The following is a 14,276-nucleotide window of genomic DNA, read 5'->3' on the forward strand; positions in this document are numbered from 1 at the left end:
GGTGAGTGGATAACAGGTGTGGAGAGGAGAGAATTAAGAATGAGAAAACTAAACAAAGTAATATATATAACCGTTATTTTCACTCACCTTATTTGTCTGTTAGTCCACTGTTTAAGTGTTAGTCTGTTTTATTTGTCTGTTTATTTTGGCCTCACATGCCATGTGCTGTTTTTGTTACAACCTTTTTAAATTTGCTGTTCTGTTCACTCAAATGCTGAGCAAAACCATTCGCTCAGCTCCACTACACTCCACCCCTCTGTTGTTTATTACCTGGTTTTTGTTTCTGGTCTGACGTCCCCCACTATGGACGTCTTTGTGACAATAATATAATCAAATAATGATTTAATTTCTAATATAGCGATATAAAGAAATTGCAAAATGTGTGTTTCTTTTGTTTTGCTTGCTATTTGGGTAAATTTAGATTTGACTTCATGTCAGAGTGGAACCCTTGGCCTGCCCCGGTTCTACAGGCACTCAGCTTTTCAAAAAGGCATCACACTATGTTTTAAATGTATAGATTTGTTACACTCAGTCAGGATTCTGTCAATGACCGACAAAATAACCATTTCACGATTTGAACATTGGCAAATTATCAAAGCACAAAATGAAAGGTTATTTCAGTCTTTGGGCAAATTGCAAAATGACATATCAAACAAGCAAAGAACAAAACACAAAAGAGACAGCTTCTTTAGGTCTTTGAGTAAAGCGATATACTCAAATTGCGAAATGCGCTTTGAGCAAATGCAGTTCCCAAACACATTGTGAAGATGCTGCTCAATCTGAAGCAGAACAGCGAGGATGGAGAGTCCACGTTTACCCAGTGGAGGTGGGTTGTCGAGGATTTGTGGCACACTCTACAACCCGGTTTCTCAGAGATGTCTGGTTCAGTGGCCAAGAGTTGCGTCGCATAGTGAAGGACTTATCTGAAGCAGCAGCAACTGACCGTGGTTGAGACTGAAAGATTCTGGATGGGGATCTCAAGCACAATATAAAGAAAGCAACGCTGATGTACGGGTAATTAAGCTGGCCTGAACCGAGTAAGGGATGGAGAGGGGTGATGCTGGGATGGCAGAATCACTGTTGAGACCTCGAGGTGTCGTGGGCTAGTTGATGAAAAGTGCCCACTTGAAGACCCCAGAGATGTACATTACTTAGCTCAATGCAGACCGTTGTCATGCTGATGCGCTCGCTGGGGAGACATGGCAGCCGTTGTATGTGCTGATGCGCTGGGGAGGAAAAATAAGCCGATCTCTGGAGCCAGCATTACACTTCAGCAATCAACAACAGACAGAAGGATTTCTATATCAGATGGAAAACCACGCAAATGGATGACGATGCAGATGGATCACATTAGTTCACTGTAAAATTACTTATTAGTTGGTGCTGATCTTGGCGAGAGGCGAATTTAAATCAGCATGAAGTTTAACATCTATTTTCATGTAATGGAAATCATGATTAGATTATATTGTATCATTATATTAGAAAGCAAAACAAGAAATAAAATACACCACACACATTTTGCTTTAAGAGGTATTTGTAATTCATAACTAGCATGGTCTGTATACTTATGTACATGCATATGTTAGAATATGAATAATGTCTGAGCAGCAGCAAACAAATCATTCAGATTAACAGCTTTATGAACTTTGTCCATAAAATATTTAAACACATTTTCTAAATAAACAAGTAAATATTACATTATAATAACTAATTTATAGCTATACAAATAATTTACTACATTGGACTTTAGTGAAATACATTTGGATAGGTTTGTCATATCTGAAGTTTGCCACACAGCAGTAAATGTTGTGTTTATTAATATTTTCGGGGATTTCGTATGCTGTCAGGTAGTTCTTTGTACTTGAAAGCATTGTGGTTGTTGAACCACTCGGCAGAAAACAAAATATTGCTAAAAAATGAAATACATGTTGATCTTGAACCGCAGACCAGACTAATGGCTGTCTGTGAGCTTGTTTGACGAAGGTTTCTATGTTAATTTGGAAAAAATAACACTTGTCACTGCATAGTAAGCAATTACATCAGATCGAAGTGAAATTGTAAAGGGCTGTCTGTAAAGGGTTAAACAGGTTCAGATGCTGGCTGTCTAGGGCCACATGCTTCTCCTTTGATATTTTTAAGGGTATTTGTTTTTAAAAGTTATGTTTATATTCACCAATAATATTTGAGATGGTATATTATGAAGAAAAATATATAGTTCTTAGCATCCGATTTATTAAAATGCTTGCAGATAGACGTTCTCATTTCTAATCTTATTCTTGTTTCCTCTCTCAGCTCCAGTGACTCTGGATCCCAACACAGCATACCCTAATCTGACACTGTCTGAGGATCTAACAAGTGCGAGAAACTGCAGTGATAGACAGCAGCTTCCTGACAACCCAGAGCGGTTTGATACCTATGCTTGTGTGCTGGGCTCTGAGGGATTCACTTCAGGAAAACACTGCTGGGATGTGGAAGTGGGGAGCAATACCTACTGGGATCTAGGTGTGTCAGAAGAGTCCAGCCAGAGGAAAGGGAGCATCACTTGGAACCAAGAAGCAGGATACTGGATTATAGGCCTGTTAAATGGGAATCAGTACTGGGCAGGGACCTCACCAGAGACACAACTCACTCTGGAGAAGAAACCCGAGAAGATCAGAGTTCAGCTGGACTGTGATAGGGGGGAGGTGGCATTCTTTGATACCAGTGATATGAGACCCATCTACACTTTTAAACACACATTTACAGAGAAAATGTTTCCATACTTCTGGGCTGGCTGTATAGGCTCTGTCCCCATCAGAGTGTGCCCTGTGAAGGCAGCTATAAAAGTGGACTCTGCCAATAGTAGGGATAAATAATAATAATAATAATAATAAAGAACATGATTGGGAGGGAAAATTATTGAAAAGTGAACAGAAACATTTTAAAACACAAAATAAATACATTTTACACTTACAGGGAATGTGTCCTTTTTGTTCATGAAGATACAATGAGGGGGGAGAGGGATAGGAGAGAGGAGAGTTTATTTTTGTGTTCAATTGACTGGGTACGGCAATTTTATTGGACATTTCTCTTTATTAATATATGGAAAGAGTTGTGGCAACTCACTGAAAAACCCTTAAAGTGAAACCTACTACACTATGGAAATGTTCATGGATGTCATCTTACATTCAGCTAGGCTTTAACTGAAGACTGTTTTGTGCTGCAGGGTCTAAAACGCAATGCTCAACACTGTATGCTTAGAGGGCAATCCACGAAGCCCTCAGTAGGCAGCATGTTTCCATAGTAGTGGTTATCACGGTCACCTTACACACGAGACGTCCCTGGTTCAAAACCAAGTGGAAACACAGCAAGACTTATATTTTTCATTGTATGTATTTAATCTCCCAGATAAACAGCCACCCAGACCAGAAAAGGGCAGTTATATTGTGCATGGGCCGTTGTCAATGCAACTCTGATTGAATATTAAAAGTCAGCGCAAGTCAAAAAGGAAGTTAGAAAGGCCAAGAGAAATAGAAATGAACATTACTAAGGGGGTTAAAACCAATTCTAAAATATTACAAGAGCAAGAGAACATTCAAAGAGAAGGTTAAATGTCTAAGGGATACAAATGGCAAAATCATAGATGAAGGAAAAAAAAAACAGCAAATATATTAAATTATTATTTTTAACAAGTTCCTACAAAGGAAAATACTGACAACATGCCCCACATGTCAACCAGTTCCTATCCAGTTTTAAATAATTTTAGCATAACTGAGGCAGAAGTGTTAAAGGGACTAGGAGCTCTTAAAATAAACAAATCCCCTGTGGCAGATGAGATCCTCCAAATAGTACTCAAAGAAATGAAAGAAGTAATTTACAAACCACTAACTAAGATTACGCAACAGTCTCTTGACACAGGGGTTGTACTGACAGACTGGAAAATTGCAAACGTAATACCGATCCACAAAAAGGGAAACAAAACTGAACCAGGTAACTACAGACCAGTAAGCCTGACTTCTATTATATGCAAACTTATGGAAACTATAATATGATCCAAAATGGAAAATTACCTATACGGTAAGAGGGTCCTGGGAGACAGTCAACATGGTTTTAGGAAAGGGAGATCATCTCCAACTAACTTGCTTGACTTTTTGGAGGATGCAACATAGATAATGGATAATTGAAAAACATATGTTATTGTTTATTTAGATTTCCAGAAAGCTTTTGACAAAGTCCTGCATAAAAGATTAATTCTCAAACTGAACGCAGTATGGATTCAAGGAAACACATCTACATGAATTAGGGAGTGGTTACCATGTAGAAAACAGAAAGTACTGATTAAAGGAGAAACCTCAGAATGGAGTGTTGTAACCAGTGGAGTATATTGCAAATGGCATTTAAGAGAGAACGGTGTAAGGTACTGCACGCAGGCAATAAAAAAGTGCATTATAAAATTATATGGGAGATACTGAAATTGGAGAAGGAATCTATGAAAAAGACCTAGGAGTTTTTGTTGACTCAGAAAAAAAGTCTTCATCTAGACAATGTGGGGAAGCTATAAAAAAGGCTAACAAGATGCTCGGATACATTGTGAAAGTGTTGAATCTAAATCAAGGAAAGTATAATGTTAAAACTGTACAATGCATTAGTAAGAACTTATCTTGAATATTGTGTTCAGTTCTGGTCACCTCGGTACAAAAAGGATATTGCTGCTCTAGAAAGAGTGCAAAGAAGAGAGCCCAGAATTATTCAGGGTTTAAAAAGCATGTCATATGCAGACAGGCTAAAAGAATTGAATCTGTTCAGTCTTGAACAAAGACCTAATTCAAGCATTCAAAATTCTAAAAGGTATTGACAGCCCAAGGGACTTTTTCAACCTGAAAAAAAGAAACAAGGACCAGGGGTCACAAATGGAGATTAGACAAAGGGGCATTCAGAACAGAAAATAGGAGGCACTTTTTTACACAGAGAATTGTGAGGGTCTGGAATCAACTCCCCAGTAATGTTGTTGAAGCTGACACCCTGGGATCCTTCAAGAAGCTGCTTGATGAGATTTTGGGATCAATAAGCTACTAACAACCAAACGAGCAAGATGGGCCGAATGGCCTCCTCTTGTTTGTAAACTTTGTTAATCAATTACCCCTCCCCCGTACGCGCCCTTAACTAGCTGAACCCAATACCTGTCGGCACTATTTATACTATCGCCTTCCCTATACATCCCAAATTATACATAGAATTAAAACTTATAAAATACAACTAAAAAAAGGCCTATACAATTAACACAGCACTAATAAAACAAGATTAGTTATATAACAAGATTATATATAAAATTAGAAATGACAATACTGTAGATTGTCTACATGGATCGGAGACAGTTTATGCTTGTAATGCATCCAAGCAAGCTACAACACGTCTTCGTCAGGTCGTTGACTCGGGATTCCCTACCACAAAGGGAATTAATTTATAATACAAGCAACTGGTTATTACAGTAAATACAACATATTTTAATCAAAAATAAAACAAAGTAAAAAAAAGTGCAGCCTTAACCAAATTCACCGGTGTAAACACAAAGTCAATCAAGTGCAAGCTATAGTACAATTTCATCATTCAAAAAGGAAAACATTTAACTAAATAAAACAAGCATTGATAACAAAAATCAAAAAATAAACCTCCGATTATCCCTCCCAGTAATAACGCTTGCAAATATCTTAAATACAACGCAAATCTAATACACAACAAGCTCAAGAAAACAGCTCTTGTTACACGCAAAGCCTGTGTATAAATTAAACGGATACTTAGCATCCCCGCTGTAATAGTAACTATGATTCCTTTCTCTGGCTTCTTCGCTGTTTTCTCTGTAGCTCTCAATCTCGTTTCCCTGTGGCAGTGTTTCGTTCTTGCTCTGATTTGCCCTTGGTATTTTTTCTCTCGTCTCCTTCAGTCTTTCTCTGCTCTTGCTTTCAGTCTTATCTAGCGTTTCCCCTGTTTTACGCTCTCCAGTCTTTGCTTCTTTTTCCGCGCTTCTTTCTCTCTTCTTCTTCACTCTCCCATGCTCGTTCGCTCTCTCCTCTGTCTCTTTTAAACTCATGGAAGTTGACAGCTGCATCATTCATTGACTTTCTCCTCAGCGTAAACTGGCACCAGCTGTCATTTCCTCGTGGGGAAGGGCAAGGCACAACAGAAAGCACAATATAGAAAATACAAATAAGGTAAAAAAAACAAAAAACAAACAAACAAAAAACAAAAACTACATTTACTACATCCCAAAGCGCGGTATAATAGAAAAAAGGTTGTTTCAAAGTTAAAAAAAAAAAAAAAAAAAAAAAAAAAACCACACAAATATACATTTAATGGTTGACTAGTTACCCTGTAACATCTATACACAATAGCTGTTATGTAAGCCTACTGGTATCAATCCAAAAGCAATTAATGTGTTCCATGTTTACAGTCAATTTGATAGTTTTAATTAATCACTGAAAAAGCTGCAGTGCTTTGCTGCTGTATTTCTTCTTTTGTACCTCTTGATAAGACACCCACTCAGAACGTGTCCCCTTCCTCCCGCCCCCTAAGGAAGACTGGAATGGGCATCAATAATAGCGAGCAGTTCACTGAAAACAACACTCACTGTCCCCTTCACGCTCAGAAACACTGCAACTCTTCCTCGTGGACAGCAAGTCCAAACACTTTAGAAACACATTTCACTACAAAAGCACTACAAAAAAGATTTCTGAAAGTATTGGCTTAGGTACAAGTGGCTGACCGTCTCCCTCCAACTCTGAGTGGCACTGGTAGCTGTGCCGGTGACAAATAAACAGGAGCAGTTTCATATAATGCAATTGCTGTAGTCCAGTGCGGTGTTACAATAACATTACAAATTCATTCCAGACTGCAGATGGTTAAAAGCTTCATTGGGTTCAAGTTTCTCGTATTAATTAAAAGTACGAGCCAGTTGCCTATTAGCATTGTCTGCCTTCCTCCTTTGCAGTGTAAAGTATATCAAATGTTTGCTTAAAAGCCACTTGAATCATAAATACTTGGTTTCCATTGCAGCTATTTACATATACTGCCCTGTTGGGCTCCCAGGGTGTTATCTAACAAAACGACATATGTTGTGTTGCCGCAATGGATTACATAGACCTTCCTTCCCCGTGTTGCTTTCTTCTTAGTTGTGGTCAAGGTTTGGCTGTTCTGCTCTCTCGATCATGCTCTGCAGCATCTCGACTTGCTAATCACTCCCGTATGCTTTAGAAATCTAGCAGTTTGGTCTCTGTTGCCCAGTAGGTTAACATGTTCGGCTATTAACCAAAAGGCTGGTGGTTCAAGCCCACCCAGGGGCGATGCTTTCTGTATTTTTTCATCATGTTAGAAAAAGGCACTGTAATATGTTGTTATTTCCTCGAAATACACATTCTTTTTGTCAAGCCATACAGTAAACCTGTATATAATGAAAAACATTCAACAGCTCAGAAACACCGTAATAGAACTCAAAAACTGTTACGTTTTCTCTGAAATGCAGTTCTCAACAAATGGTTTTGCTTAGTTTTTATTTAATTTTTCCAGAGTAAGACAAAAAGGCAAACATCCAGGAAATAGGTAAACACTGCTACCAGCTAACTGAAAGTGCAGCGCTTGAACTGTCTCAAACATTTAGCTCAAAACGTGTACTTTGGAAGTCTGTAACGCTTGGCGATCTGGGGTGCCAGGTAAATCTACAATTTTACCATTTTCATTGATTACCAACTTGCTACTAGGACATACTGGAAAATTCAACTACACCCTATATATCCAGGGAAAAATAAATTGAGCATTTATTCGTTTTTCTATTAGGAAAAATAGCTCAGGGGTTTAAACAACAATAAAGGATAGCATTACACAAATTAACAAGAGCCCATTCCATATTTGCTTAGTATTTAAATAGACATTTCACACCATTAGTAAGAGTGCCAGTTATTGCACAAGTAAAGATTGCACATTCAGGAAACATTAACGCTTGTTCAGAGGTAGTAGTTAAATATATATTGCAAACAATAAATTGCAGCACCTTCAATTAACTTGCACCCAACTAAACATTCAATTCATAAGTTCAAATGTTCAATTTGCACACATTTAAATATATTTTGCACATGACTAATAGCAGCACCTTCAATTAATAAGCACACTTTCCAATAAATCTTGCACCCAATTAATAAGCAAATCAAATATTCAATTGGCAAACATTTAAATAAATATTGCACACTTTGGAATGCATATTGCACAGGATTAATAGCAGCACCTTCAATTAATAAGCACATTTGTTAATCAATTTGCACATAAATAAATATTGCACACTTTGGAAAGCATATTAGCAAACCCTTAAAAAGAAAGAAAAAACACATCCATTATGCTATATGGTTCATAACTCATTTAAAGTGTACCTAACTACAGCTACCTAAGTTATCCTACATTAGAACAACTAACAGGTCAAGGGCCCGGTAAAAAAAAAAAAAAAAACCTAACAAGACAAATATCTATGGCTTCAAGATGAGTTAGAGTTCCTTGAGCTTTCTTCCCCAAAATCACATAACAGAAAAAATAGAGAAAGAATGAACAAAATAAAGAGCCTTTTCCAAGCGTCGAGGACTAGGTTTAATTATTTCTTCTGCCAAAAAAAAAAAGTCCCGAACTACACCAGAATCTGTCCTTATTTCGGCCAAAACAAACTCCCGCAACCCGGGACACCGCAGTAGCCTTCCAGATAAATCTCCACACTGTCCAAGATAGCAGCACACCATCCAGGATTAACTTCACATAGTCCAGGATTAACTGCACATGGTCCAGAATTAACTGCACATGGTAAAGGATTAACTGCACATGGTCCAGGATTAACTGCACATGGTCCAGAATTAACTGCACACAGTCCAGGATTAACTGCACACGGTCCAGGATTAACTGCACATGGTCCAGGATTAACTGCACATGGTAAAGGATTAACTGCACATGGTAAAGGATTAACTGCACATGGTAAAGGATTAACTGCACATGGTCCAGGATTAACTGCACATGGTCCAGGATTAACTGCACATGGTAAAGGATTAACTGCACATGGTCCAGGATTAACTGCACATGGTCCAGGATTAACTGCACATGGTCCAGGATTAACTGCACATGGTAAAGGATTAACTGCACATGGTAAAGGATTAAATGCACATGGTCAGTTTCCCAAACAAAAAACCCAGCAATAGTCATAGTAGTTTTTCAGAATCAAACCCGCTTGAAGCTTGCCGGTCTGGTTCGCCTGGATGCCCTCAAACTCCAACACTAACGCAGCAGCAACAGCAGTCCAGTCACTCGAATCATCAGTTCATATTTCCTCTTCGAGAGAACAAAAACCTACAGCAATTTATACAGGCAAAAAAACAAAAAAACAAAACAAAAAAAGAAACAAAACAATATGACTAATACCACTGCTTTATCAACAACTTGCGGTTCCAGGTCAAGACATTTCCCCTCTCTACAGTTCCCTTTCAATTCGAATGACAACCATTACCGAACGAGAAGAGCCTCTCTGACCATCAGTCTTTGAGCAAATATACAAAAGCTGCCCTATCAGGGCCCTGCTGTGAGGGGGAAGTCCCGCCCACCTCCCGTTGAAGAAGAAAGTCCTCACAGTAGCACATCGCCATTTTCTCTCTCATATTTCTGAGTCAGGTCGTACATTGCTTTTGCTTTTATGTACCGAATTTGGCTAATTTGTTGGATTTAATCACAAATTAAAGATTAATTCACGGTAAAATCGCACTCAAGCGTATCTAAAAGTGCCCTTGCTGTATTCTCGCGTCAGTTTTCTGACTAGAGCTGGTTTCGACCCCTCTGAAGAAAACAGCAAGTGGCCATTGCTCTTTTCACTACACAAGGCCTTGTGTAGTTGTTACAACGTGTGAGAACTGTTGTGGTGCTGTAAGGAGACCCTAGCTGGGGCCAGCACCCCTCTCAATTCTCAGGCTTTCCTAGCATGGCTGCACTTGCCCTCGGCGACCACGCAGATTGAATCGGCTGCATACCCAGCATCGACCGCGGTTTTTCCCGCCGATCGCGAGGTTTAGATTGACTTGGCACCGGTGTAAACATCTTCGGCGCTGCCTACAGCTCAGCCCCAACTGTGCCTATCATTGGCATTGACCTTGGAACTCGGCATTGACTGTCTCGGCATCGACAGCACTTTTCTTGACACCGTTTCCGGCTCCGATTGATTCGGCACCTGGGAATAGCTACGAGGCCATCTACAGCCCGGCTCCGATCGCGCTACACGTCGGCATTGACATCGGCGCCTATTGACTCAGCACCGATCTCACAGCACTGACCACATGCATCTAGACGTCGACCTCGGCGCTGACAGCGTGCGTCTCGAAGCTGATCCCGGCACTGACTGATTTGGCAACGGTGAATCATTTAAAAAAAAAAAAAAACTCATCTGCTGTCTGCTCATTAAGCACAGCAGTTTAAAAAAAAAAAACAAAACAAAAAAAAAAACAACAACTGCAAACATGTCAGTGCTGTTGACTGGGTCTTCAGCTGGCTTCCACCAGTGTGACCAGTGCTCAGCTAAGCTGCCCAGGCAGGACGAACATTGATCCTGCGCCAGGTGCCTAGGGGCAGAACACGCGGCCAAGGCACTGGCAGGTGAGCTGGACTGCTCTCCATGTCAGAATTTCTCGAGGAGAACTAAGTAAAACAGAGCAGCCCTATCCCCAGCAGAATATCTCTCCTCCAATCAGGGGAAAATGAGATCAGTGGTCCAAGAGCCCCCGCAGAGGACCCCCCTTGCTACAGTGACCAGGGAACTCTCACGCTGATCTCGGTCACCCTCCCCTACCCCACCACCGGTACAGAGGCGCAGACACCTCTCAAGGGAGGCGAGATGGTCACCGCCAAGGCAGTACCACTCGAGGGGACGCTCACCAGGTGACAAGAGATCGCCGCGCAGGCACCACTCCCCTTCCCCAAGGGACAGATGGTCGCCGCTCAAGCACAGCTCTCCTTCTCCATGCAGACGTTCACCATCACAGTCGCCTCGAAGGAGCCCATGCTTGGCAGATTGGCGCTTCGTGGAGCTGCCAGAGACTATAAGGGCTCAGCAGACCATGCTGGAGACCCTATTGAAATCTCAGGGTAGGCTGCCCCCTACGACCGGGCAGCTCCAGCCTCCACAGACTCGTTCCCCATCACCTCTGCCTAGACCATCAAGTCTAGATGAGCTGTCCTTGTCCACGTCCAAACTGACCGTCTCAGACCCAGCTACCTCTATCAGGCAGGCCACAGTGGGAGGCTCCTTTCCAGGCCTGGTTCAACTTGTTTGCGCTTCACCTGCAACGAGACAGACATTGCATGCTGGTGATATCTTAGTACTGCTGGAGAACCCTGCGTTGGTGGAGGATCCCCTCCAACCTTCATCAGGGAACAACCATGGTTCCCATCTTCCGGAGGGAAGTACTCACCACAGACGCCTCCAACCACGGCTGGGGCACAGTCTGGAACCGTGTGGGGACTCGGGGAGTGTGGATGGGGCCTTGGGCCTCAGCCCACATCAGTGCCCTGGAACTCAGGGCAGTAGAGCTCGCCCTGCCACACTTTCTTCCAGGGGCGTGGAAAAAACACGTGCTGGTGCGTTCAAACAACACCAGGGTCATGGCATATATCAACCATCAGGGCGGACTGAGATCTCCAAGCCTTCACTGCATGGCTGGCTTCTCTTCAAGCAGTCCACTTACAGGGCTGACTCAACCACACCATGGATATCCTCTCCAGAGGAGGTCCCATGGCCTCAGAATGGCGTCTCCACCCCTGGACGGTGGAATGAATCTGGGAGTGGTTTTGCAGAGCAGACATAGATCTGTTCGACTCGCGGGAGTCTATGCACTGCAATCTTTGGTTCTCGATGAGAGACCTCAACAGTCCCTTAGGAGTCTACGCCCTAGCCCACGAGTTGCCGGCTTGTCTCCTATATGCCTTCCCACCGATACCACTGCTCCCCGCCTTCCTAGAGAAGGTCAGGGTAGAGAAAGCTACAGTGCTTCTGGTAGCTCCTCGGTTAGCCCGAAAGATCTGGTTTTCGACCCTGGTGCAACTACTGCATGGCCAGCCGAGGCAGATTCCCCTGCAGGCAGATCTCCTCTCTCAGGCCCAGGGCGATCTATGGCACCCGAACCCACAGCTGATGCAGATATGGGTCTGGCCCCTGAACGGGAATACATGTCAGCTCTAGCGCTGTCATTGGTAGTTATTGCCACTATTCAGAGTGCGAGAACTCCCTCTACCAGATCAAAATACACGTATAAGTGGCAGCTATTTCAGGACTGGTGTCTGGCCCAGGGCCAGGACCAAGTTACTTGCTCCATGGCAGTTATCTTACAGTTTCTCCAGAAAGTATTAGATTATGATAGGTCCCCTTCCACATTGAACGTGTACCTGGCAGCCATGTCTGCTTGTCACACACTCATAGATGGGTTATTGCCAGGAAACCATTTCCTGGTGTAGCAATTTCTTAAGGGTGCGAGGAAGCTGCATCCTCCCAGGACATCTAGCCTCCCCTTGTGGTGCCTTGATGTTGTGCTGGAAGCCCTTACAAAAGCCCCATTTGAGCCACTCCACATGGTGGATCTGAAGCTCATGCATTTTTGCTGGCTGTTACTTCAGCAAAACGTGTGAGTGAACTGCATGCACTTTCAGTGCACCCTTCTTGCACTCGCTTCTCTGGTGAAGGGTCTAGAGTCTCCATTCGGCCAAACTCGGCATTTTTGACACAACACAGTTGTTTGTGTATAATGGTTCTAGGACGCTAGATCAAGCATTGTCTAAACAGCGCCTGTCCCATTGGAAATTGGACTCCATTGCTCTGGTTTATGAATCTGCTGGCCTTTCCCCTCCAGGGCAATTGAAGGCACATTCTACCAGGGTTATGGCGACGTCCTGGGCCCACTTTCGAGGTGTCCCAGTGTCTGAAATATGTGCTGTGGCTAAATGAGCTATGCCACACACTTTCATGAGGTTCTACATACTGAATGGGCTTGATTCCTCTGCTCCACTTTTTTGGTCTTTGGTCTTGGATTCTATTACACCAGTGCAAGAGATCACTTAGTGCTAGTCTGGATTAGACTGGTGTACTCTTTGAGTATACTCTCCAGTCTTACCCATGTGGTAAGAGTATCGCGGTACGACATCGTACTGTAAAAGACCCTCTGTTCATAGAACAGTGTTAGGACATATGTCTTTCAAACCAGACGCTGAGGCGCTGTTCCATGAATTTTTCACATGTAGACAGATCCTGTCCTACTGCCGCATGGTCTCCCTCTCGACTGCTTTGGTACACAGTGCCCATTAGTTGATGGCTATTTTTTACAACGCACCATTCCAAAATTAAGTGGGGAAAAGTTTTGCAAATGAAACAAACATTCAAATAAGCATTAGTCTTTATCAAACAATTTCCAACCTTTGACATTCGAACTGCATTTTATTTCATCTGACCCATTGAAATATGAACAAGCTGTCAAGGTTGAACCGACGAAAACGGAACTGCCGCGAAACGGGCGGAGTTCATTTCCTTAAAAAAATACAAACTCCAGATTTTGCTGGCCAGTTAAACATTTAGCTAAATGTTAAATCTTGATAAGAGATTTTTGATTTAGTTAAATATTTAGTTAAATGTTAAATCTTGAAGACTAAAGATTTAGTTATTTTTTGATAAGAAATTTTTAACTAGATTTATAAATTATTTAGTTAAATGTTAAATCTTGAGAAGAGATTTACGTTGCTGTCAAGGTTGAACCGACGAAAACGGAACTGCCACAAGCCCCTGAGCAATGATGGACCCTGAATCATATTAAACTGGCAGATAACGAAATTAATCGGAGCGGTCCATTTTTAATAGGTCAAGCAGTGGAAAATTTCTCTTCCAATTCTGCCAAACCATGCCGTGCTGAGTTTGTTGGTGCGTATATTGTTCCTTTTTCCCTACCTAGCAGGCTCTGTGGCGCAATGGATAGCGCGTTGGACTTCTAGTTAAGCAGTGAGGTGTTATTCAAAGGTTGTGGGTTCGAGTCCCACCAGAGTCGTTGTTTTAGGCTAGCTGTAGGACTCGCAAGCATAATACATTCAAAACGAGAGCCTGTGTATGAGTGGTGCACAACTCCGTCCATGGAGGGCCAGTGTCCTTCCTGGTTTTTGTTCTAACCATACCCTAAATTGGTTAATTGGACCAATTCAACTTCTAATAAGGTCCAATAAAGTACTTTAGAGTGCACTTGGAATAAAAACCTGCAGGG

At 41.9% G+C, this 14,276-nt stretch overlaps 1 protein-coding gene and 2 non-coding genes across 3 annotated transcripts; 2 read left to right on the forward strand and 1 right to left on the reverse strand.

Moving 5' to 3' along the window:
- Positions 1 to 2,292: 2,292 nt before the first annotated feature.
- On the forward strand, positions 2,293 to 2,867 carry LOC121310322 (zinc-binding protein A33-like; the record flags this gene model as incomplete). The annotated part of the gene is made up of 1 exon (XM_041243570.1): positions 2,293 to 2,867. A coding segment is annotated over one exon (563 nt), but the record flags the coding sequence as incomplete, so codon positions are not given.
- A 3,644-nt stretch (positions 2,868 to 6,511) lies between these two features.
- Positions 6,512 to 6,722, reverse strand: LOC121310323. Its single transcript, XR_005948776.1, has one exon. It is a non-coding gene; the product is annotated as a small nucleolar RNA U3 (small nucleolar RNA).
- A 7,253-nt stretch (positions 6,723 to 13,975) lies between these two features.
- trnar-ucu lies at positions 13,976 to 14,066 on the forward strand. Its single transcript is given in 2 exon segments — positions 13,976 to 14,012; positions 14,031 to 14,066. It is a non-coding gene; the product is annotated as a tRNA-Arg (tRNA).
- Positions 14,067 to 14,276: the final 210 nt, after the last annotated feature.

The sequence above is a fragment of the Polyodon spathula genome, unplaced genomic scaffold, assembly GCF_017654505.1.
Source record: "Polyodon spathula isolate WHYD16114869_AA unplaced genomic scaffold, ASM1765450v1 scaffolds_2023, whole genome shotgun sequence".
Taxonomy (NCBI): Eukaryota; Metazoa; Chordata; class Actinopteri; order Acipenseriformes; family Polyodontidae; genus Polyodon; species Polyodon spathula.